We start from the raw sequence: 24,993 nt of genomic DNA on the forward strand, positions 1-24,993 counted from the left end.
TAACACTCTTTCTATGGCTCCTTCTAGAATGCAAGGAAGCAGAAAGACAAGAAGGAAACATGGAGAGAGCTGTGAAAAGACCCACCTGCATATAAATCAAAACTTACGATGGTGCAGTGGAGCAGGCTTTCTTGGACTGCCAACTTCCAAATCATGACACGAAGACTTATTATTAGTTATGAATGCTCGGTCTTATGCCTGTGCCACTATCTCTTTTAGCTTACTTTAACCTCTTTCACGTCATCTATGTTTTGCCTCAGTGCTTTTTTCCTTTCTTTCACTCTGTATGTCCTACTCCATGTCTGGTTGGCTGGCAGCTGACTGGCTGGCTGACCCATGATGTCTCTTATTTCTCCCTCCTCTCCTTCTTTCTTCCTTCCTCCTACTTATTCTCTCTGCCTGCCAACCCCAGCTATTCCTCTACTGCCTAGCTATTGGCCATTCAGCTTACTAGACCAATCAAGCACCTAAGGCAGGCAAAGCAACTCATCTTTAGATCATTAAATGCAGTATAAATATAAATATAACAATCTTTGCTTTGTTAAACACATGCAGCATAAACAAATGCAACAATTATTTGCTTAGCTAAAAGGATATCCCCTAACAGTGAGACCATGAAAACATTCAAATGTCCAGAAAGGAAATGTAAACTATGTACCCTCTTACCAACTTTCCCTCCTACACAGCCTCACTAGCCTGGAGGCAACTCTTTGAAACCCTGGTCACACATGATGCTTCTACAGGCCTCCAAGTAGAGCATGTGACAGAGACCCTGGACTCCAGAGCTGAATCACCGCAAGTCATATGTACCCTTTGCATGCAGATTTATTCACAAATTATCCACTGAGGCAATCCTTATGTATCTGTTTAGGGCTAGCCAGAGGTGAAAATAGTAGAAGTTTGGGAACGAAGGTCCATTGGGTCCTGGCACCTCTGGCTCTTGGCTAAGGCAGGAGAAAAGCAATTCAGGATACAATGTGAAAAGCAAAGTAATTCTTTATTATGAAAACAAACAGACAACTTCAGAGAAAAATATAGAAAGTGCCCCTGGAGGTGGTTGTGTTACCTGGCCCTCATGGGAAATTTGGATTTTTGGTCAGGTATGGGGAAAGCATTAATAACAAACAAATACTGTGGATGAGGTAGAACACAATATCCACGGGAGTTCCTCAGGACATTTATTCGAAGAATTCCTTTGGAATTTTGCTCTCATTCTGCAGGGAAAGAGTAAGAATTTCAGAGGATCCACGAATTTGATCTCCAGGCTACCTAGACTCCATCTTGCTGAAGGCAAAGAAACATCCATCTTTTACCCACTTGATACCCAGTCCTAACCTGGAGCATAGTGAAGATCTCAGCAGCTTTGGCATAGTCCCACCCGTTGTCCTCAAGGCACCTGGAGTGACAGAAATAAGATGATCAGCTCAATAGATTCAGAAAATGCCTTTGACAAAATCCAATATTACTTCCTGAGAAATGCCCTATGCAGAGTAGAAATCAAGGGAACATATATTAGCACAGAAAAGACTTTAAATAATAACCTTATAGCCAACATTATACTATGCATCTCTTTTCAATACAGTGTTTGAAATCTTACTTAGAATGGTAAAAAAAAGTAAAGGGGATACAATTAGGAAAGAAAAAAGGGAAAGTGTCTTTTTATTTTTAGATGACATGATTCTATACTTAAGGATATACCTTAATTATTCAACTGCAAACTTATTTTAGAATTAATACTTTCAGCAAAGAGGTGAGATACCAGACCAACATTCTTAGTCTTTCAACATACCAATGACAAACAAACTGATAAAGAAATTATGGAAATAATTCCATTGACAATTGCTTCAAAAAAAACTTGGAATGTACCTAACTAAGGAAGTGAAATACCTGTACAATGAAAACTTAAAAACACTACAGAAAAAATAGAGGAAGAAATTAAAAACGATGTATAGACCCCCTATTCTTATAAATCATAAAAATAGTATTGTAAAATATCTATTCTACAAAACAATCTACCAATTCAATACAATCCTGCTAAAACTTGCAACTCTATTATTTACAGAAATAGGAAAGGCAATCCAAAAATTCATATGGAAACACAAAAGCCTCTGCATAGCTAAAGCAATTCTGAGCAATAAGAATACTGTTAGAGGTATTACCACACTTGACCTCAAGTTATAGTAAAACAATCATAGGAATAAAAACAGGGTATTGACACAGATATAAACCATGCAACTATAGTCACCTGATTTTTACTAAAGCTAAAAAATATAGATGGAGAAAAGAAAACTTTCTTCAACAAATGATCAAAATCCAGAAAATCTGCATATCCATCTGTAGGAGTATAGAACCAGATTCTTCTCTCTCGCTCTGCATAAAAATCAACTCCAAAGGGTCTTGACATATAACCTAAAATCCTGTACCTTCTAGAAGAAAAATCATCAGTATACTACAGGGTATAGGTATGGGCATAAGGACTCCTGAATGTGACTCCAGCAGCTCACCAACAATTAACAAATGGAACTTCATAAAACTAAGTTTCTGTAGAGAAAGAAAACTGCCAAATGAGTGAAGAGGCAGCCTATAGAAAAGGAGAAAAGATTTGTTAGCTATATATCTGATAAAGGATTAGTAACAAAAATGAAACTATAAATTCTGTATGTTCCTGCTATACTACCCCTAAGCATAACAAAGAACTCTATGCCCTACAACAGAGATGCCTGTATTTCCATGTTCATAAGAGCTCTGTTCACTAGCTAGGCAATAGAACCATCCTGGATGTGTCCATTTACTGATAATGAAAATGTGGTACATATGTACAGTGGTATTTGGATGTAGAAGATGGCTGTGACCCAAGCCCAGAAAGACAAATTCTGTATGTTTTCTTTCCTAGGTTTGAATTTAGATTTCTGTACTTAACTTTGAGTGCCTATAGAAAGCAGAAAGACAAAAAAAGAGCCGTGCAGGGGCACAAAATGTGGAGATAGCAAAACACATATGAGGGTAGAAGGGAATGCTGGCTATGAAAAGCTTAAATGGGGTTGGGGTATGGCTATGGGGAAAATACAGGTAGGAAATTAATGAAAACTAATGATACAAGGAAAACATAGCAATCTAATATTTTATAAACTAAAAGTACAATTTAAAATGTTTTTAAATGTCTTATATTGACATATTATGTATAGGAGTATTTTGCCTGCATGTATGCATGCATATTATGAACACGCCTCATGCCTAAGGAGTCCAGAAGAGGGCATCTTATTCCCTGGATTAGAGTTACAGAGAGTCATGAAGCACCATGTGTGAAGGGCTCTAGCAGGCCCGAGCATGGCAAACACAGTGCCACCAAGTTTTGCCTTTTGTTTCTCTCCTTCTTAGTGAACTGTTAGATTGCATTCCTAAAGCTAGCCACCAAGGTCTATTCCCTTATTTGACCCATGACTCATTCCCGAGACTGATCACCAAGGTCCAACTATCAAAACATCAATGTTCAACAATCAAAATTTATTATTTTGATTAACCTAATTAAAACACCCAATCAGAACTTACCAACACGTTTTAGCTCATTCTAAAACAAACCTCCAGCTTTTCCTCTTAAAATGAACACCTGCTGCTGTTTCTCTGCCCAATTCAGATTCAGCCACCTTGTCTATTTGCCTTTCTTAACAAAGGATCTCTTTGCATTTGGTTTGCATTTGGGTGTGTGATCTGTGTCTAATTGGGGTCCTAGGGGAAGCACACCACAGTATTCAGGTCCCTTCAATGTGGGTGTCAGGAACCAAATCTAGGTTCTCTGGATGAGGATTTCAACATACAAGTGCTCTTAACTGCTCATTCCTTCTCTAGCCCCTAATTTTAAAAATTTAAGCTACAACACAAATCATAACTAGTGGGTATGGAGACACACTTCATGGATAGTGTTGTTCCTATGAGATTTTGGAGGAAAGCTCATTAAGACACAGAATGTTAAAAGGGAAGTAAAAAAAAATTGAGATGTTTTAAGAGAAGAAGACCTTATAGACCCCACCACCACACGTTAACATGTGTATTTTCCTTGTTCAGCTCAGGTTTAGGGAGTCATGTTGGTAAGAATTTATGGGTGTAGCTTCTGACATTCCTGATAGAATCTCACACAACAAACTCCCCATGCTGTTGTCTCTTAAAATCTTTCTGCCCCCTCTTCTGCAATGGATGATCGCTGGGCCTTATGTGCATGCAACTAAGGAATTCTGAGAAATGGAGAAATAGTCTTCTCCAGGGAAAAGCATACCAATTGGTTATGCAATACCAAACTGTCAACCTCAGGTAAATAAACATTTAAACAACATTACACAGAATGAGCAGGTTGTATTTATGTATTTAGGAATGAACACACACACACACACACAAACAGCGACAATTAATGAAAAAGAAGCTAGATTCACCAGGCCCCTTCTTTCCCAAACATTAAGGACTGCTAAGAGACACTCGCAGACCAGCTGAGATGCCTAGAAGACACAGTCAGCTGAATAGCCTGGAAGGAGAGTTGAGCCCAGCTTCCTAGAAGCAGCTCAGAATTACAAAGGACACTCTTTACCCTCTTGAGTCGCTTACAGATTGTGCAGTGCTGCTATGGGTTTTGGTGATGCAGCTGTCTGAGTCTTTTATGCCGAGTAAGCCCTCACCCATATTCCTGTTTAAGTAATGCCAATAAAACTCACTGTTTTACCAGGTTGGACTTTGGTGGTATCAGTCCTTTGGTCTGTCATCAATTCCCTATCTGCGTGAGCAGACAGTTGTTTACAGCTCCACGGGAATAGTGCCACACAACAGGTAGCTCCTCCCTGAAGTCATATAGGCTTTTAAATTAAAAACCCTGGTGCTCAAGACCTCCTATAAGTTGTTCATCAGAAAAATCTTAATAGCACCCAAAAGAATAAGACAGAATAAGACTACCTAACGACATTCTGCTATGCTCATAGATCAATGTTGTGTTCAGCTATCATCAGAGAAGACTCCTACAGTAGAAGAAATAATTACAGAGATCCACACCTGGACAATGTGCAGAGTAAGAGACCCTGGAACAGCCATCCCTGAATAGGAGATATCCATTAAATTCCTCCTCCAGGGGCTCAGGGATCCCCATGGAAGAGGAAGTGGAAAGATTGTGAGAGCCAGAGGGGATGGAAGACACCCAGGAAACCATGCCTTCTAAACACAGCAGGACCAATACACATATGAACTCACACTGACTGGCAGTGCACACAGGGCCTGCACAGGTCCAGACCTGATGAAGTCCCAGGTGCAAAGAGGGGACGTGGACACAAGCCTGCATCTCTAACCCAGAAGCTATCACCAATTGATAATCACTAGCAAATGGAAAATTAGTTTTCTCCAAAGGAATCTCACTGTATATATAAACCACTTTTAAGGCCAGGCCTTGTGCCCAGCATTAGGTAACTAACAAAAAGCAAACTCAGTGGCATTTTGGGAGGTTTTTTTGTCTGATTAGACTTTGTTAGGGTCTCTGAGTTTTTTCCTTGCTTTTTAAAAATTTTACAGGTCATTTGCATATATATATATTGCATATTGTGACTTCCAGTTTTGGGTTCTTACAGGATTTCTATGTGTGTCTGCACCTTTATGCGTTTCTTGTGTTTTTTCAAACTTTAGCTCTTTTTTTTCTGTTGTTTTGTCCTATACTGGTTTTTCTTCTCCTTATCATTATTAATATTACTTATTTAGATGTCTATTTATATTCTAAGGTGAGAGAGACAGAAATGGTGTGTACTTGAGTGTTTGGGAGAAGTGGGGAGAACATGGAAAGAGTTAAGGAAACCTTGATCAGAAGAACAGATTATATTCTGTAAAAAATACATTTTCAGTAAAAAAAAAAGAATACAGGCTCCCACCATTGCCCTTGGTAGCTCACTGTAACCAGATGATAAGGACTTCCTGCTGAAAGCACCACATGCTTTGGTTATTGTAACATGAGGTTTCGCTTGTTGGGGTTTCTGCCCTGCCCAGTTCCCACAACTGACAAGTCCCAAAGAAAATCACACAGAGGTCTCCATAAGTTATAAATGGATTGGCCCATTAACTCAGGCTTCTTATTAGCTCTTGTAGCTTATATTAACCCATTATTCTTATCTATGTTAGCCACATGGCTCAGTAACTTTTTCAGCAGGGTAGGTCACATACTTCTTCTTCAGTGGTCTGGGCAGGACTGCGAGAAGAGCTTCCTTCTTCCCAGAATACTCCTGTTCTCATTGCTCCACCTCTACTTCCTGTCTGGTTTTCCCGCCTATACTTCCTGCCTGGCTATTGGCCAATAAGCGTTTATTTAAAATATAATTGACAGAATATAGATGATTGTTCTGAACCACTTCCCCCTCTTTTTTTTTAAACAAAGGAAAATATGTGACATACAGATTATTAGAAATGGGTTGAATCAAGATGTGAGAGTTAGCGAATAAGAGGCTAGAGTTTATGGGCCAAGCAGTAATTTAATGAATATAATTTCTCTGTGATTATTTCGGGTGTAAGTTAGCTGGGCAGGATGTAACGATGGGGCCCCACATTCCTCACAACAGTTTGGTGCCTCAACGTGATCGACTGACTGCACATAAAATCTGAGAGAGTGTCAAAAAGAATACAGAGTTTAACAGAGTTTTTGCTGTTTGCTGGCGGTGTGCCACAGAAAGTTTTTCCTGACTCAGCAGCGGTACAAAAAAACAAAAAGCTGTGCCATGCAGTTTTAAAATGGGACTTCCTGGAATGTGCTGCCAGCACAAACTCTGGCTATGAAGCATTTCAATGCCTTTTATGGGACTGGATGTTTGTGTGCCCCCTCGGAATCGTGAAGAAAGTACTCTGAGACCATGCCAATGACTCAGTGCTCCCTGCCTGGGAAGGCAGCTGAATCAGGTCTACTAGGTGTGCACAAGCAGGAGAACATGGTAGATTCCTACCACCATACACAAAGATGTTTCCAGGCTGCACAGTGCTCTGAGTGGCAGATTTGGTTGCAACTCAGATAGAAAGTGTTTATGTGTTGCACGCTAATTGTCCAGGTTGGACTACTGAGCACAGCTCCTGACTGGCAGCCCCAGAACTAACACTGGTGGTGCTTCCACCATTTTAAAATTGGAGAGAGCCAGAGCCAACATCCAGAGAAATTGCAACCAAGCTACTTAGCATTTTAAAAGCTCTTCAAGACAGTAGAGAATTACAGATTCACAATAAGACAGATTCAGACATAAAAGACCTCTAAATGGGTCACAATGTTGGATAAATGTACAGAGGCTTGGGAGAGAGAAGAAAAGGAGTATAGAGAGTCATAAAATAAAGTTAATACTTTTAAAAAAGGGTAAAGTTTTTAAAGAGACAGGCAGTAAAAATATTGATAGATTAAAAAGAGTAAAGAAAAACAAGCCACATAAAAATGGAAAATTCTCAGAGTCTGGATTATGTATTTTATTGTGTTTTCTTTGAATTTTTGACTGTAAAGGAGTTAAATACAGAGAGACATCTCATTTTATGGGCTGCCAAGCTAAACCAGCATGTATATTATAAAGATATCTTGACTTCAGAATTTGGGTCTAAGGATATGATGCTTTGGAAGAGAGGTTCTTCTTTTGTTTTCACAGAGGATGAGACCCTGTGGATTCCTTCTAGACCAATATGGTACGATAGACCACATGTGATGGAGGAAGGTCATTCCCACAACACACACCTTCCTGAAAGGTTGCCATAAACACCCTCAAAAACTTACTTTGCTCAACTGCCGACTGAGATGAACCTAGCATACAGGATACACTGTGAAAGACCTGATTAACAGTGCCCCCATACAACACAAAGCAGTTTGGAGAGAAAAAAAACTATGCCCATATTCCCAAATATTGTTTATAGATGTTCTTTTATATTTAAAGGGGATATGATATATATAAGTTATTAAAACATTTTAAATGCCATATTCTGTAGTCTTTGAAAGATAGGAAGAATGCCTAACTAACTGAAATACATCTCTATATATCTTGAAAATCTAACTAACATGACTACAAGCTTATATATATATATATGAATAATTTGCATTGGTATGGATTTTACTTTATTGATATAAATTTAAGGTCATTCTTGCTTTATGTATTTTTCTGCTCTTAATTAAGGTATTGTGATTGTGTAGCTCATTTAAAAATGTGATGTATAATTAGAAAATATAGGTTACTAATGGATAATCATTGATAATAGTCAAGCTTGTAGTCATGTTAGTTAGATTTTCAAGATATATAGAGATGTATTTCAGTTAGTTAGGCATTCTTCCTATCTTTCAAAGACTACAGAATATGGCATTTAAAATGTTTTAATAACTTAGGGCTTTTCATGACAATGAGACACATCTGCTCCTGGCACACCAATCTACTTCAAGAGGAAGATGGGCATCAAAGAGGCTCCTTATGGAGTTCGTTAGCCATTTGGGCAAGAAACTGCTCTTGCCTGGACTGATGCATAAACTGGACAGGAAGAACCCGCAGAGAGATGACTGCTGAACTTGCCTAAAGGTGAGATGATCCTGATTCATAAAAGAGTCTGTGAGACATTCTGCAGAATACAGAAGAAAGTGACTGAACTGTCTTTGAAATTTCTTGCTTCATGGAAAAGTCTGCTGGATACTATGGGCGTGGATGCTCCAATGGTACAGAAGAACTTTGGGTGACTGTCCAGGCAGTGAGATGTCTCTGTCATTTCTAGAATTTTGGAAGTTACTTACTTCCAGTTTACATAGGTGATGGAGGAAGGTCATTGGTTAAGTAATAAAGAAACTGCTTGGCCTCATAGGTTAAAACATAGGTGGGAGGAGTAAACAGAACAGAATGCTGGGAGTAAGAGGAAGTGAGCTCAGAGACGCCATGCTCCCCTCTCCTGGGCAGACGCACGTGATGAAGCAAGCCACCAGGTCAGACATGCTGAATCTTTCCTGGTAAGCACACCTCGTGGTGCTACATAGATTATTAGAAATGGGTTAAGAGGCTGAAACTAATGGGCCAGACAGTGTTTAAAAGAATACAGTTTGTGTGTTGTTATTTCGGGGTATAAGCTAGCCAGGTGGCTGGGGTGCCGGGGACGCAGCCCTGCCGCTCCTATTACAACACATAGGTAATATTATATCCTTCTGAAGTCTTTGATAGAGTTGAAGAATAGTTACAGTTTTCCATTGTTATGATAAAAGATAAAATAGATCTAAATATTGTAACTGTAATTCTTGCTTGATAACTGTCTTGTTATATAATTTTACTATGTTAAAGTTAAAGCCTTCCTTTTTGTTTACACAGAAAAAGGGGAAATGGTGTAGGAGGTTCTTCTGTCTATCTGTCTATGTGTTGCTTTCATTTGGTGAATAAAGAAACTGCCTTGGCCTTTCTATAGGGCAGCACTTAGGTAGGCGGGGAGTCAGAACTGAATTCTGTGAGGAAGAAAGAGAGTCAGAGAGAGAGAGCAACCATGAAGCTGCCAGGTCAGACATGCTGAATCTTTCCGGGTAAGCCACGACTGCATGGTAACATACAAATTATTAGAAACGGGTTGAATCAAGATGTGAGAGTTAGCCAACAAGAGGCTAGAGCTTATGGGCCAAGAAGTAATTTAATTAATACAATTTCTGTGTGATTATTTCGGGTGTAAGCTAGCCAGGCGGGATGGAATAAAGGGGCCCTACGCTCCTCACAACAGGTTATAAGACACAGGGAATTGAAGATGCATTGCAACTGGCAGTTCCCTTCCTGCTGGCTGCCATTCCTAACTGCCAGAAGGTGAAAGGTAGATTGCTGGAGAAGAAAACTGGCCAATGGTCTCATCTAGCTGTAGACCATACGTGCTACAATATCAGCCTGCTGGATAGGATATGCCCACCATGCAACAGTGGCATGGATATTTTGGGGATGAACAACTGTTCTGTGATTGGACTTGAAGTACACTTCATGTGAGGGAACACATATCTGATACTATAAGCCTAGTCAAAGTTTATGGTTGAAGGCCCAAGGGGAGAATACATTAATTTCTTTACATGTTATCCAGCTACTTTTTAAGCATTTTTAAATACTTATTGACTAATATGTCTCTCAGGCTGGGGCAAAAGGTAATGGTTTAGACTTCTATCTGGTTAAAATGATACTGAGAGACTGACGAGCACCCAACCTTAAACAGAGCCTAAATCAAATCTCTGTCCCCTTAACAGAAAGTTTAAGAATGAAAGGATGAAAAAAAAGTATCTTGAACTATTGTGTTCTGGATAGTTGTTTGTCCACTTGCTACAAGCTAAAGTCATTTGAGAGGAGGGAATCTCAATTAAGAAAACATCTCCACAGCCAGGCGGTAGTAGCATATGTCTTTAATCCCAGCACTTGGGAGGCAGAGACAGTTGGATCTCTGTGAGTTCGAGAACAGCCTGGTCTATGAGAGCTACTTCCAGGACAGGCTCCAAAGCAACACTGAGAAACCCTGTCTTGAAAAACCAAAATAAAAAAAGCTCTCGGACCAGTTAGCCTCAGCGGTGAGCAATGCATCCATGGCCAAGATTAAGGTTCGGGACCTGCGTGGCAAGAAGGAGGAGGAACTGCTAAAACAACTGGACGATTTGAAGGTGACAGGTGGCGCCGCTTCCAAGCTCTCCAAGATAAGAGTTGTCCGCAAAGCCATCGCCTGTGTTCTCACCGTCATTAACCAGACTCGAAAGGAAAACCTCAGGAAATTCTACAAGGGCAAGAAGTACAAGCCTCTGGACCTGCAACCCAAGAAAACTAGAGCCATGAGCCGCTGGCTCACCCAGCACGAGGAGAAGCTGAAGACAAAGAAGCAGCAGCGGAAGGAGGGGCTGTACCCCTACACAAGCATGCGGTCAAGGCCTAATGGAAGGGCAATAAAGTGCAAGACTGGCAAAAAAAAGAAAAACCAAAAAAAAGTCTCTACAAGACTGGATTGCTGTGGAGTGTTTTCTTAATTAGTGATTGGTAGGGAGGGCCCAGCCAATTGTGGGTGGTGCCATCCCTGGGCTGGTAGTCCAGGGTTCTATAAGAAGGAGGACTGAGCAAGACTTGGAGAGCAAGCCAGTAAGCAGTAGCCCTCCATGGCCTTGGCACCAGCCCCTGCCTCCAAGTTTCTGCTCTCTTTGAGTCCCTGTCCTGATTTCCTTCAATGATGGACTACATTGCGGAAGTGTAAGTCAAATAAAACTGTTTCCTCCCCAACTTGCTTTTTGATCATGGTGTTTGGTCAGTGCAGCACTAGAAACCCTAAGCCATGCTGCTATCCAGCTATAACATGGCCATTGCAACCATGAACAAGTAGAAGCTATGGAGAGTTGCATAAGATTGGGCCCTCTGCTTTCTATCATGGGTAGAGGAGGTGCCCCTAAGTTCCAGGGTGTTAATGACTGTTAATGTTTGGTGAAAGAAGGGGTGCCATTTTCTCTAATAGTGTAGCCATTACTATTAAAAGGGGGAAAAGTTTCAGAGGGAAAGGAAGGGGGATTCCAGACAATAATGGGGTGAATATAATCACATTTATTTTATTAAACTGTCAAAAATAATGGAAAATTTTGAAAAATGAGTTGAGAAATTCAAACTAGAACTAAGCAAAATAATAAAATTATTACATGAATCCTCAAATACTCTGGGCTAAAAAACCATAGACTTCTGAGTTCTCCACAACCTCAGTCTGATCTTCCATTTCATTGATTAAAGCCATTTTCCCAACTACTACTGAGCTGAACTCTTTCTCTCAACTTGGGTCTCATAATATTCACTTTACATATTTGAGGGACTTCAGCATTGGATGTATGTATTTATGACTGCGTTATGTTACTTTCTTTTATTCAACTGATTCCTTGTATAACGACTTCCCTTATACTTTAATTTTTGTTTTTGATTTAAAGTTTATTTTCTTGGATGATAGTGTCTAATCTCACTTTTTTGGTTTTCATAAATACAATAATCTATTCCTTCACTTGGTGCTGATAAATGTACTTAGAGGTAGAGGGTATTTCTTGTAAGCAATGATAATTGGGTCTTTATTAAATCAATTCAATTATTCCATGTCTTTTTATTGGAGGATCATACCCATTTGCAGTTATGGTAATTACTGATAGGTAACTTCTTGCTACATTTATAAGTTTTTATAAGCAGTTTTATTGTAGCTGCTTTCTTTCTCCTTCTCTTATAGTCTTTTTTGGTAGTTAAATGACTTACTCTAATAGGAGGTTTTCCATCCCATTTACTTAATAGTTTGGTTTGATCTGTTATATATTTTTGCTCTTTTAGATATCACAAGGATTACAAATACATATTTAATTACAATGGGGTATTCTGAAATATATTAGCACATTCATGGAGATAAGATTATAAATAAAGGATAAAATAGAAAATATACTTCATGATGATATTCACTAGTTACCTTCCACGTCTTCTGTGGTGGTTTGAATGAGAATGGCCCTCACATCTCACATATTTGACTGCTTAGTCACCAGGAAATAGAAGTGTTTCAAAGAATTAGGAGGAGTAGGCAGTGTGGCCTTGTTGAAGTAGGTGTGGCCTTGTTGGAGTAGGTGTGGCCTCATTGCAAGAATTGTGTCACTGAGTGTGGGCTTTGAGGTTTCAGAAGCCCATGACAGGCATGGGCATATTCTCTGTCTCTGACAGGATGTAGCTCTCAGCTACTTCTCCAGTGCCTGCCTGCATGCCACCATGTTCCCTGCCATGATAATAATGGACTAAGCCTCTGAAACTGCCAGCAAGTAGCCAGATAAATGCTCTATTTTATGAATTTCCTTTGTCATGGTGTCTCTTTACAGAAATCAAACAGTGACTTAACTAAGACATATCCTTATACTTTGAGTTTTTATATCTTATTTTACAGCTTTCTGTATTATTGACTTTAGGTCATTAATTATTTTTGTTTTAATTTTTTTCATTATAAAGGTATTTGTTCCTCTTTATTTTTCTTCAAATGAGAATTTTTCTCAATTTTACTTTGGGATATTTAATGTTAATACACAGAAATGCAAATAATTATTGCATATATTAATCTTAGATCCTAAAATCTTGACGAATTTGGTTTTTCACTTCTAATAGTTTCTTAGTGGATTCCTTATGATTTTCCATATACAAGATATGAAACATGAATATTATAGTGTTTTAAAAGTCTTTAAATATATCAGTATACATTAGGACATACTTTCCTGAGCCCACTTTGTGGAAAGGAAGTAAATAACCTAATTATTTTTGAAATTGCCTACAAAGTGTCATTATTCACTTGATCTCCCACCCCACTCCACCCATTTCTTTGCACACCCAGCACTCACTTCTGAGCCCATGTAAGTTTCATTCTAGACTGCATAGAGAATGACTTCACCATTTCTTGCTGCTCTTCAGAAAGGTGAGAGTTGGCTGGGATAAAGGCATTCTGGAACTCCCTGGGGCTGGTATTTCTCACAATCACCTTATCATTCATGATGCAAATTCTGGAGGAAAAATAGATAAGTAAAGAAATGGACATGGCTACATTATCAATGCTAATCCTATAATAACTGTCAATCACTAATTGAGAAGTTTCCATATTCCATCTATGCCTGATTCCTAAGATCCTTGTCTGTTTTTCTCTATCCACCCCATAAAAAATTCAACTTTTAAAGGCTAGCTTGACTAGATTTGTGAATTTAACTCCAAAATATTTACCCTGCACAACAAAGGAGGGCCTTGAATCAGAGATAAGCCCAATGTCTTGGCCAATGACATAGCATGAAAGAACGTAGTATTCTGATCCCAAGGCCCACACTTTCAACTAGCAAGTTAAACTGTTGGATCTACTTGTTGGTTTTCTACAATATTGAAAATGCTCTGAGAATTACACCATCATATTGTCACACTGCTAGCTTTGGGCAGGGACACGATTATCCAGAAGCAACATAGCACACTGACCTTGAATTGTTGTAATGGGTAGTGATGAAGATCCGTGTGAAGGCACGAATGTAGCCTTGATATTTCCCTTCCACTTCAAGGACAAAAAACAATAATGTTTTATTAGAATAGCACCTTATTTACGTACTCACACAGCATTCCCAAGTCAGGTTCATATGCTGAAGGGGCCAGGACCAGTCAGTTGCTGGCTCTGAGTCAGGAGGTTATGGCAGGAATGAGGAGGGCAACAACAGTAATAATGTACTCCCATTTGATGTGCCCACTACCACATTTTGGACCCTGTGAAAATCCCTTCAAGTGTTTGATGGGTCTTTTTCCCATCTGTTCACAGAGATGAGTTTAATTAGTCATGTGTTACAAACCAAGAACTGGAGATGTTAAGAAACTGGCCCAAAGCTACAGAATATGAAATTGGAATGAGCATCAACAAAGTCCATAGCCTGTGTCCCTTACCTGTGAACTATGAGGCAAAACGGTATGGATTAGAGTCAATTAGGATGGTTTGCAGGCAACAGAACATGGAGGAGGACAGGAAGGAAAGGTGCAGAATGAAAGAATCTGGAAGACTTCTCAGAGGTGTCCATGCAGGGGAGGAAGCAAAGGGGACCAAGACAAGAAATTCTACAGACACTCACCCTCCTTGAACAACCCATTGACAGAAAAGCAGAGCTTTGTCTCCTGAAAGGGAAGACGGAATAAGCTATGAGCTCAGGATCTACAAACCTTCAGCTTTCTGGGTATAACCTACAGAAGAACCAGGTACTCACCGTGTAGAAACACAAGTCCACCAAGAAAGAGCATAGATCATGCTGAGTTTTGGGTAACAAATTAAGAGAATCCACAATGGTGTGTTTTGTGTGCCTCAGCAACCTCATTCGCATGTCTACAGGGGAGTGAAGAAAAAAGATCACGGATATGATACAACCTGGCCATTGACACCCCCCAATTTTTCTCTTTACTCCCTTACGCTGCCCTGTCTTCTCCACCACACTCACAGGAATCTTGTATCTTCTTTATATCTCTGTTATGTTTGAAATACTCTTCCAGGTTGCTCCTAGGAGAAATGAGGAGCAGAACTCCATGTTCTACCCAATATAGGCATTTTCTGGGGAGAGGCATGCCACTCCACAACAGAGCCTGAGCTGTGATACTCACAGGTCTGGGTCATTGAAGTTGGAAGAAACACTCAGGGAGAAGCAGGCTTCATCATGGTAAGCATCGAGGAGACGAAATCGTTCTTCACTGTCATAAAACGAGTAGTATCTAGTAAGGGTAAAGAGAATAAGATAAGGGGACAGCTTATTTCTGTGGTCTGAACCCTAAATGAGACATAAAATTTCCTATGGGCAAATGTGAAAAGGCAGTCCAGCATGGCTAAGCTTTTTCACCTGTCTTGTAGTCCAAGGTATACTTACTCCTTGAGAAACTGTAGTACTAGATTTTTTATGGGTTCAGTTTCTGTACATGTTTGCTGAAACAGAAAATCATTTCAGACTACAAATCTAATAAAGCCTCTTTTGCAACAGCACAAATCTTTCTTAGTCCTTTCTCACCTTGCTTAACTGTGGGACTTCTATGTCCATTCCTGTTGGTACTATTAGCTCCTTGCCGTCCTGGGGAAAGGAAGAGGAGATTAGCAGTACATAGGGTAAATGGCACTGAATATCTAAGAAGATCCAGAAACCCAAAGAGAAGAAAAGGGCCAGAGGCAGGGTTTTCATTGCCCCTGGAAATTCCAGGGGTAATAAAATGAGCCTCTGTCTGATGGAGTTGTGGAAATCCCTATTTTATGGAACCTTTGTGTGTCTGTGTTGCTTATGAATACTTTTCCAGGGAAAATATTGATGTTTTTCAGGAATCCATATAATCTAAAATAGATGATGGTCTGATTCAAACATGTAATCTACATGAGAAGCAAGTTTTAAGGCAGGCATGAAGATAATTTATGAGAGGAAGTAAAGACTATGTTGAAGGTAGGCACTTACCAGACGCAGCAACTTGGGAAAGAGGTCCCGTATGGCACTGTCCAAAAAACAAAAGCCAGAAGAAGTGATTGGTAGTTCATGGTTAGCTAGCTTTTCTTCCTTTTGGGGCTCCTGCTTCTCCTCCCTCTTCTCCCCCCTGAGTAGCTCCCACACACATTGCACTGGCATCTTCTCCAGAGTCAGAAGAACCAACATTGGGGGCCCAGAGTTCATGGCTTTTTCCTCTCCTTGCCTGTATCTTTTCCTCAGAATACCCACAAAAGAATCTGCATGAGCAAGGCACTAGGTAGGAGCCCAGGGCTCTGCCACCTTGTTAGATATCCAGTGTCCTACAGGATGCTGGAACAGGAGTGAGGGAGGCAGGCTCAAGACTCAAGAAATGGAAACGTGGGGAGGTGGTAACAGAAATGAAGTTAAAGTAACGTGTGGGAGATGTTGGGGAGACATAAAAGAGAAGAAACAAAATAGAAGAGACCCAAAGGGAATGAGAGATGATTTGTCTGGCCTAGTGCTAGATGTCAGGGCTTATAGGTAGGTGGGTAGGTAGGTAGGTTAGTTTAGTGGTAAGTAGGGAAGGAAGAAGGGAGGGATAGCGGCCCCTGGGAGGTCTGTCTTTCTGTCTCTTCAAACTCTTCTGCTCTCTGCTCCCCAGTGGCAGCCCACTTTTGAATTTTTGATCTGGGAGTTCATGTTTCCCTTCAAGTAGGGTAGCACTCCCAGCAATGGGACAGAAAAAGTTATGTCCATGTCAGCATTACCTAGGGTCTCAGCCTTCAGCCTAGAGCAGGACAGCCTTCAGGGCAGCTTGGGACAAATAAAGGACAGTTGAGAGACAAGAAGAGCAGGCTTCTCTCAGTCCAGGAGAGGGGAAATGGTGTAATTGGGATGCTGCATGGGAGGATTCTGGAGGAATGTGGGTGTTCTGACAAGTGATAACCAGTGCAGATTAGGTGGAAGGAAGAGGGACAGGGAAGATGGAGGGAATTTCTGAGAGCATAGCTGAGCATACAGAGAAGGCAGAGCCTGTTTTCCTCCGAGGACCAGATACATCTAATCTTGCAAAAGTACATATAAAGAATAGCTCAAGCTATAAGGTAGTCACTAGAGGCAATGGTGCCTGTGATAGTTTTGATTGTGAACTTGAACTAAGGCAGAATCGCCTTAGTAGGGAGTCTTAGTGAGGAACTGTCTAGACTAACTTGGCCTTTGTATTTCATCACAGCAATGAAAAATGAAACTATGACAGCGGCAAGGAAGGGGAAAAGGACTTAGCAGGCATTATGTACCTTATATAGTCAGACTGATCTGAGAAGTGGCTGCAGAAGGGGTTCCCTTCCAGCCAAAGCTCTTCCAGATTCAGCTCCTTCACCTTCTCCAACTCCCAAACTGTTTTCAGCTGAAAAAGACAGGAAGGAATTGGTAAAGCTGTCTCAAGGAAAGAGAAACCTTGGGGCCTGGTGACTGCAGCCTCTCCCCTCCCTCACAGGTTTGTCTACCTGCCTTTTACCATAATCCTGATGTATACCACCACCCACACGCAGCCCAACCCACATCTGGCTCCCCTTCTCACTTTATTTTTGGAGAGGTTCAGAATCTTAACTTGAGGAGTTTTCTCTATCATATCTGACAGACCATCCAGCTGGTGTAATTTGTTGTTGCACAAGTTCAAGGCCAACAGCTTTCGGGGAAGGAAGAGTTAAAAGTATGGTTACTCTTCTAGTGCCTTGGTGACACATGTTCCCTTCATCCCATCCCTTCTAACCCTCTACTTAAACAAATGCACTGAATCTATGGCCTCACTTCAGGGATACTGCTTTGAATGATCTGTAGTGTTGCAACCATGCAGCTTCTTCGATTCAGCATCATGTCAATGTCATTGTCCATAAAGTCTTCAGAAAGTGGAACAAAAGGAATTAGAAAGCTGTCAGGGGTCTATTTAAACCAGCATTGGTACAGATAGACACCCTTTCCAAGCTGCCATCCCTATGTTTTCTTCTTAGGACAATCCATCTACCCTCACATGAGCTAGAATTTCTTTAGTCAATCATACCTTTGTCAAAGCGGAATCTCTCGAGGTCCAGAGATTTCTGAGAGGCATCATATCGTTTCATCACTGTCACCTGCAGAGGCAGAGGTAGTGAGAGTGGCTGTAAGACTGGAGTTCGGAGTGTCAGGAATGTCAGGGAGTAGGAGGAAAAAGAGGCGGGTCTGGGAAGAAGACACACAACATGCTTCGCATCTGCATTACCTTTAGCTGCTCTATTTCTTCTGAGGTGAACTTACTCTGCACAGAATAAGGTACAACAGAAGGACTGATGAAGATAGATATCTGTGAGGAGAGGCAGAGAAGTACTATGATCTCTAATTCCAAAGATGATGCTCAGCTCCTGGACAGCCACCACCCTTTTCAGAACTAAGTACAGAGAATGCTGTCAGTACACACCTTTTGATTTGTCTCATCACAAAGTTTCTTGTTGATATCCTTCAATGCATACGCAGTCCTAGCATTCTGGACAAAGAACCGGGCCCGGTGTTTGTCATAGTGGAACTATGGGCAATGAAAGGGGAAAAAAAAAACAGAAAACAGCTAGCTCCTGCTGAGCCTGGCCTCCCTCCTCCATTCCCTTGGGTTCATCTGGCTTCATCAGCCTTCTTACATCAACAGGGATGAAAGCCACACTGCAGAGGTCCTGTATTGAATTCATTAGCCATGTCTTGTCATAGTTCCTTCCATTTGGAATCTGTATTTACAAATAAAAATGAGGAGAGAAGAGAGAGCATGAAATCAGAATGGAGAACAGACTTAATTATCAAGTTTCTTTCTGGACCTTCTTCCCAGCTTTCGAGAACTTCTAAGGGGACCTCTGACTTGGTTCTTTGACTTTCGAGCTAAACACAGACTTCCATGATCAATGATTCTCAACCTGTGGGCCTCGACCCTTTGGATGTTGAATGACCCTTTCACAGGGGTTGCAGATCAGATATTTATTTACATTATGGTTCATAACAATAACAAAATTACAGTTATGAAGTAGCAATGAAAATAATGTTATGGTTGGGGTCAGTACAGTATGAGGAACTGTATGTATTAGAGGGTCCAGCATTAGGAAGGCTGAGACCCACTGTTCTCTATCCTTCTCTTCATGCAATAATTTCTCCAGGTAATTGATTTGTTGTGATCAACATGATCATCCTTCTTTTAGGATCCAGAATATTCTATCTAATTCAGACCTTATTAGGATACTCACTGAGACCTAACACAGACATTATTAGGATACTCACTGAGACCTAATGCAGACCTTATTAGGATACTCACTGTGACTTTGAACCAGCTACCCAGGGTTCCATTTTCAGAAACTAGCCCCAGTTCACTCTCTACTTTATTATCTTCCCACACAGTGTCTTCATCGCTGTATTTCTTTCTTTTCCATCTGGGTCCCATGGCATAAGGAGTACTAGAAAAGAGAGAAAAGCAAAGTGATAACTAATAAGTAACTCAAATCAGTTTAAGAAATTATTTTCTGAATCACCCCCTCACTAACACCATGGCTACAGTTAGCGCTGCTAAACTAGCATTCAGTCTCTACCACCTCACCCTTCACTTTTCCAGTGAAGGAAGAGCAGCCACAGCGCGTGAGTCGCACAATCCCAGGGGCTGCCACTTGCCAAGTAAGCTACTTGGCTACAAACTATGTTACTCGGAAGTCCTCCTGGACATCCCTTATTGCCATGTTTTCACTATTCTCTTGGAATTTTGAAGATACAAGCACATACCCAGGACGCTCAAAATGATAGTTCTTTCGGCCAAATTTATGCCTGCTAAAATGCAAACTTGTCTTTCTTCTATAAAAACCGTGGTTGTCATTCATGTTGTATTCTGAAATTGGAAACAAGTTTGAAGACACATCACCGTGTTTAATATAATATGAGCAATTTATCATTGCGAACCAGATATGTATGCTTTCCCTCTGATTAAAAAAGCTATATTATTTTCCACAATTCCTCCACCTTCCCCCAATGCCAGGCTCCTCATCAAATAAAAATTCAGGTACTAGGACTAATTATCCATTTCTTCTTCTTCTTTTAAAAATCATTTTGATCTGGAAGGCAGAGTATGTTGAGTTGAGACCACCCAAAAGGGCAATTAGTTCTAGTCTTAGGGAAAAAAAGACATTTTGGTGGGTGGAGGAAGATGGAAGCTGAGTGTTATCTTACAGTGATAACTCCCACAGACATACTGAGCTGAACAAGTGTTAAGGCACAGCACTGCTAGAACGGATATTTAAGATAACCGGATGAGATACCATAGTGCCTGCTTTTAGTTTAAAAACATGAAGCCATGCACTGAAGAAGAAAAGCACTATCTGCAACTGCTCTCCCCCATGTCCAAGAAGCCCAACATGAAAAAGAGGCCTTCTGACTGGTGAAAGAGAATTATGTTCAGGTCTTAGAAGTGAAATGCAATATCTAGCTAACTAACTTAGAATCTATTGTTGGTCAATGACCATACTAAGCTTTACCAAGAAACCAAGACTTCTGTCCCGAGGTATAAGAATAGTATTGTACCATAAAGTAAAAGGACTGCCTCAACTAACTCTTCTCCAACATCCAGTGGCTGAATGGGGAGCAAAAACTAACCTACTGGGAACTTGGCATGAAAGCTTGCTTAGGGTTTTATGTAAGAGGCAGTCCTAGCATGAGAGAACCAACCTCACCATGTAAAGATGCTAGGACTTTCAAAAGAAGCCATTCCACACTGGCTGTCTGCCATTAGTCTCGCCCCCAGTCCTGTAGCAGACCGCTGGCAGGAGTCTGACTTCCCACCTACCTCCAGTCCCTGTGGACTCCACTGAACTTTAAAGGAGGCCTCAGCTTTGCTCCTTCTTTCCATCCCCTTGTGTCAGCTACAGATTCTCAACTATCTGGGACCGCCAGTGGCCACACTTGGCAGAGACTCATGTAGGTGACTCACACCCTCTTTTCTTTCCTCCACTACCTCTCCAGTCTCACCTTCAGTCCAGTGACAGCCTACTCAACTCCACCCACTGGAGACTCCAGCTCTTGGTTAGACCCAGGGCTCCCCTAATGCTTTTAGGCCTGTCTTTCCAGATAATTGTTTGCCTTTCCCTAACAAACATACAGGATCTCCTCTTCCCACCACAGCCCCAACTCCCGGTGGACTCCAGCCCCAGGTATGAACAGGATCCTATTAGCTCTTTCCTGAAGCCCCTCTCAGTCTTCTCTCCTAGGCCACCTCATAAGGACATACTTTAAAAATCTGTACTCCAACAAACTGAAAAAAAACTAAAATAAATGGAAATCAAAAGGAAATACAGAGAACCGTAAGGACATACTTTAAACATCTGTACTCCAATGAACTGAAAAAAATCTAAAATAAATGGATAAATTTCTTGACGTATACAACCTACCAAAGTTAAATCAAGATCAGATATGCAATTTAAACAGACTCCATAACCTCTAGTAAAGTAGAAGCAAAAATTAAAGCTCATCAAACCAAAGCAAACAAACAAAAACAGGGAGAGAAGAGTCAACACAGAATTCTACCAGACCTCCAAAGAATTACCACCAACACTCTTCAAGTTCTTCTGAAAAATAGAAACAGAAGGAACATTTGTCCAATTCTTTTTACAAGGTCACAATTACCCTGATACCTAAACCATGCAAACACCCAACAAAGAAAGTGAATTATGCAACAATTTCCTTTATGAACATAGATAAAATTCTCAATAAGATACTGGCAAATCAAATCTAAGAACACATCAAAAAGATAATTCACCATGATCAGGAAAGCTTCGTCCTAGAGATGCAGGGTTCAACATACATAAACAGATAAATATAATCTAAAGATTTAATTTTAAAAATTAACTTTTTTCTGTTGGCTTTTTTAAATTAATGGAATTTTAGCTAAAAGGACCAAGGAAAGTGAAAAAAAATGTTTTTGAAGACTACTATACTATGTCAAAAATACTAAATATACATACATTTGAGAAAAATACTCCTTTATCACATTCCATATAAATTCCTATAATGTGAATATCCTTTCACCTGAATGACAGGATGACTCAGATTTCCTGTAAGATAGAGTCCACTGTCGTTGCTGTAGCTCAAAATCAGTGTTGTGCAGAACAACCGGGGAAGACCTGTGATAAGAGAAAAAGAAAAGTGGTGTGTTTGCTAATAAAATATCACAAACTAGAATGCTTTCCATCTTTAATACAATATTTATTTTTATTTTATCTTTTATACAGGCTCCCTCACCCATAACCCTGGCTGTCATGGACTTCACTATATACTCCTTCCTGGTCTCAAATTGCCAGCAATACTCTTGGTTTTTGCCTCTCAATCACTGGAATTTACAGGCATGGGCCATCAACCACATCTAACTTTAATACATTTAAATATCTCAAATCCCCACAACAGTAGCACTATTTAATGCTATTTTAATATGTCTCACTAATAATTTTACTTAATAAGCTTAAAAATATGTCACTAATGATACATAAAGTTATAGAGAGTGTTTGCAAGAGGCAATGAAATAAGTGGTGATCAGAAACTTGGGGGAAGGAGAATAAAAGGTCTGGCTGGAGCTTAAGAAAGTTGGATTTCCCTAATCCAATAAGATTACAGCATACCACGCGCACTTTGAAAAACAACTGAATTTCAAGTAACATTCAGAAACAAGCTCTACATGTTTACGCTATGGCTAGGTTCACATTCACAATACTTTAAAAAGTCGTTCTTTCTCTCTTACATTAATCAAAAAAGAGGCAGAAAGTAAGACTGGATTTGGAATGATCCCTAGGTACTGACATTAAGAAGTCAAGCACTTGGGAGGTAGAGGTGTCACTTCCCTATGAGTTTTTTGGCCAGCCTGGTCAACAGAGCTAGTTCAGGACAGCCGGGGCTACAGAGAGAAACCTTGTCTTGAAAAACAAACAGACAAACAAAAACTTAAAACAAAACAAAAGTTGAGCAAAATAAGTCGGACTCAGAAAGACAAATAGTACATTTTCTCTTAATCAGAATGTAGATAAAAACACATGTATGCACACACACACATACACACAAACATACACATACACACACGAAAGAAAAGCAGAGAAACTATTGAGGGAAGAGGACTAAAACGAGGGGAAAAAAATGAAAGATAATGGGGGTACGAAAATTTCTGGGTGTTTTCTCTCTCAAAAAAGAAAAAAAAAACAGAAGAAGGAACTGAGATGAGGACAGGGCAAAGTAAAAAGGGGAATGATAAACATGAACAAAAATTCCTAAGAGGAACTGTTAGTTTTACAAGCTAATTTTTTGTTTTGTTTTTCGAGACAGGGTTCTCTGTAGCTTTGGAGCTTATCCTGGAACCACGCTGGCCTGGAACTCACAGAGATCCACCTGCCTCTGCCTCCACAGTACTGGGATTAAAGGCCCGCACCGAGTAATGGGATTAAAGGCCCGCACCACCACTGCCTGGCTTCCAAGCTAATTTTGAAAAGATATACAGACAAAAAAAAATCACACAGTGATAAGGAAAAGCTGAGGCTACCGAGAGGAAGGCATCCTCCTGGTGCAGCAAGGCCCTGAAAAGACTGCTAAAGTTTGAATTGCTGCTGCTGCCCCCTGGCTCCCTGACAAGCTTTTCCTGCCACGGCTTCGCCGCTCCACTCCCATCCTGTCCCAGATGGACTGAGGGACTGAGCCTCTTCACCTCCCCACCGCGGTCCGTCCTCAGCACATCCGCCCCCCTTCCCCTCAGCACCGCTTTGCCTCTCCTCCCCACTATTGCTTCACCTCTGGTGTGTGGCTTTTCGGTGGCCAATTCGTCTTCCCTGGGAGACTGCTCCCCTCCCCGCTCCCCGTGCCGCCCCCTTCCCCTGCCGCTTCACCTCCCCAACTAGGGTTCACCTCTCCTCCTGACCCTGGTCACCCCGCAGGGGCCCGCTTCTCCTCTCCCGCCCACCTTGTTTCCTCACAATGGCTTTCCCGCGGCGAATACTTCTCCCCACTGACGTGTCCTCACGCCCCCCCCCCCCACCCCGCGCGCGCCACCTAAGACGAGGCCACTTGGCGCCTTCCCCTGTCCCCTCCCCCCGCCCCCCGCCCGCCACCGCTCCTGAGGCAGTCACTTCGAGAACCTTCCCGCCAAGGCTCTCATCCCAACCCACTACTTCGTTTCCTAATGTGTCCCCGGGCTGCATGCAGCTCGCCTAGGTCGAGGTAGTCTGTCACTTAGCCTTTTGGGTGGCCTTTGCTTTCCCCGCTTAGCGGCTTTGCCTCCTTGAGGTGGCTTCGGCGCTATCGCTGCCAAGTGTGCTTTGCCGTCGCCGCTTTGCCTTTCAAGTGGCTTTCCCCACTCACTTCGCTGTCAAATCCTGAGATCCTGAGATGGTGGATCCCAGCTGCGATGCCACCCCGCCACCACTTTTCCTCCCCTCCATGGCTGCTTGTTTGTGCTCTCCTCTCTCGCCGCCTTCCCGCCATTTCCCTGCCTCCCAGCTTCCCACCTCAGCTCTGAGGGTCACCACCACAGAATTAGACCTCCACTGACTCCTGGATGAGAGTCCTGCCCACCTCACACACTGACACAGGGGTTCTCTATCATGAGAGGTTAAAGTCCAGTCACATTCATATTTGCCTCTAAGGAAACCCCTCACCTCGGCATCTCAGCAGGTTATACCCAAGCAAACCCATAGAAACATCTCGGCCTTCCACCAGAAAACCACTTACCCCATCATCAGGGAGAGAAAGGTCGGCGAGAAAGCTGAGAAAGGAGCTCACCATACCTGACTTTGAAACGACTTAATCCAAACTGTACCTAGAGATGAATCCGGAAGGACTCGTAGCTCGCTCTAAAATTTCCCTCTTCCTCACATCTGCCGAAGCCACCGTCAATATAACTGAAGACCGGAGCTTGGCAATTATTCTTAGAGATGTGAGTAAGACTGAGGAAACCCCAGCAGCTTCGGCAGCCTACCTGTTTTTCAGATTCTTGTCCGAGGAGGATCACATCACCCGAAGACTGAACGGCCACTCCGTCTAGCCTC

General features: G+C 41.4%; 1 protein-coding gene and 1 pseudogene across 1 annotated transcript; one reads left to right on the forward strand and one right to left on the reverse strand.

The window, feature by feature from the left end:
• Positions 1-979: 979 nt before the first annotated feature.
• Positions 980-24,993, reverse strand: LOC142840745 (nuclear RNA export factor 2-like). Its single transcript, XM_075957327.1, has 22 exons — positions 24,924-24,993; positions 22,001-22,095; positions 19,709-19,811; positions 19,251-19,389; positions 18,592-18,675; positions 18,378-18,482; positions 18,183-18,263; positions 17,985-18,054; positions 17,735-17,823; positions 17,505-17,612; positions 17,221-17,330; positions 15,935-15,971; positions 15,503-15,562; positions 15,365-15,420; positions 15,105-15,212; positions 14,945-15,003; positions 14,717-14,832; positions 14,585-14,627; positions 13,950-14,022; positions 13,334-13,492; positions 1,336-1,396; positions 980-1,214 (listed from the first exon to the last, which is right to left on the reverse strand). The coding sequence occupies exons 3-22, from the start codon at positions 19,801-19,803 to the stop codon at positions 1,179-1,181; spliced, it is 1,689 nt and encodes a 562-aa protein (XP_075813442.1). The 5' UTR covers positions 19,804-19,811; positions 22,001-22,095; positions 24,924-24,993; the 3' UTR covers positions 980-1,178.
• Positions 10,544-10,975, forward strand: LOC142841551 (large ribosomal subunit protein uL29 pseudogene; annotated as a pseudogene).

Source organism: Microtus pennsylvanicus, chromosome X (assembly GCF_037038515.1).
Source record: "Microtus pennsylvanicus isolate mMicPen1 chromosome X, mMicPen1.hap1, whole genome shotgun sequence".
Classification (NCBI taxonomy): Eukaryota; Metazoa; Chordata; class Mammalia; order Rodentia; family Cricetidae; genus Microtus; species Microtus pennsylvanicus.

What these genes read in the sequence shown, in the direction of transcription:
- LOC142840745 (XM_075957327.1), bottom strand. Translation starts at nt 19,803, where the DNA reads ATGAATGACAACCACGGTTTTTATAGAAGAAAGACAAGTTTGCATTTT. An exon ending in GAGATTCCGCTTTGACAAAG is followed by an intron (nt 17,824 to 17,984) that starts GTATGATTGACT and finishes CACTTTCTGAAG; the next exon opens with ACTTTATGGACAATGACATT. An exon ending in GATCAGTCTGACTATATAAG is followed by an intron (nt 15,972 to 17,220) that starts GTACATAATGCC and finishes TTTTTTGGACAG; the next exon opens with TGCCATACGGGACCTCTTTC.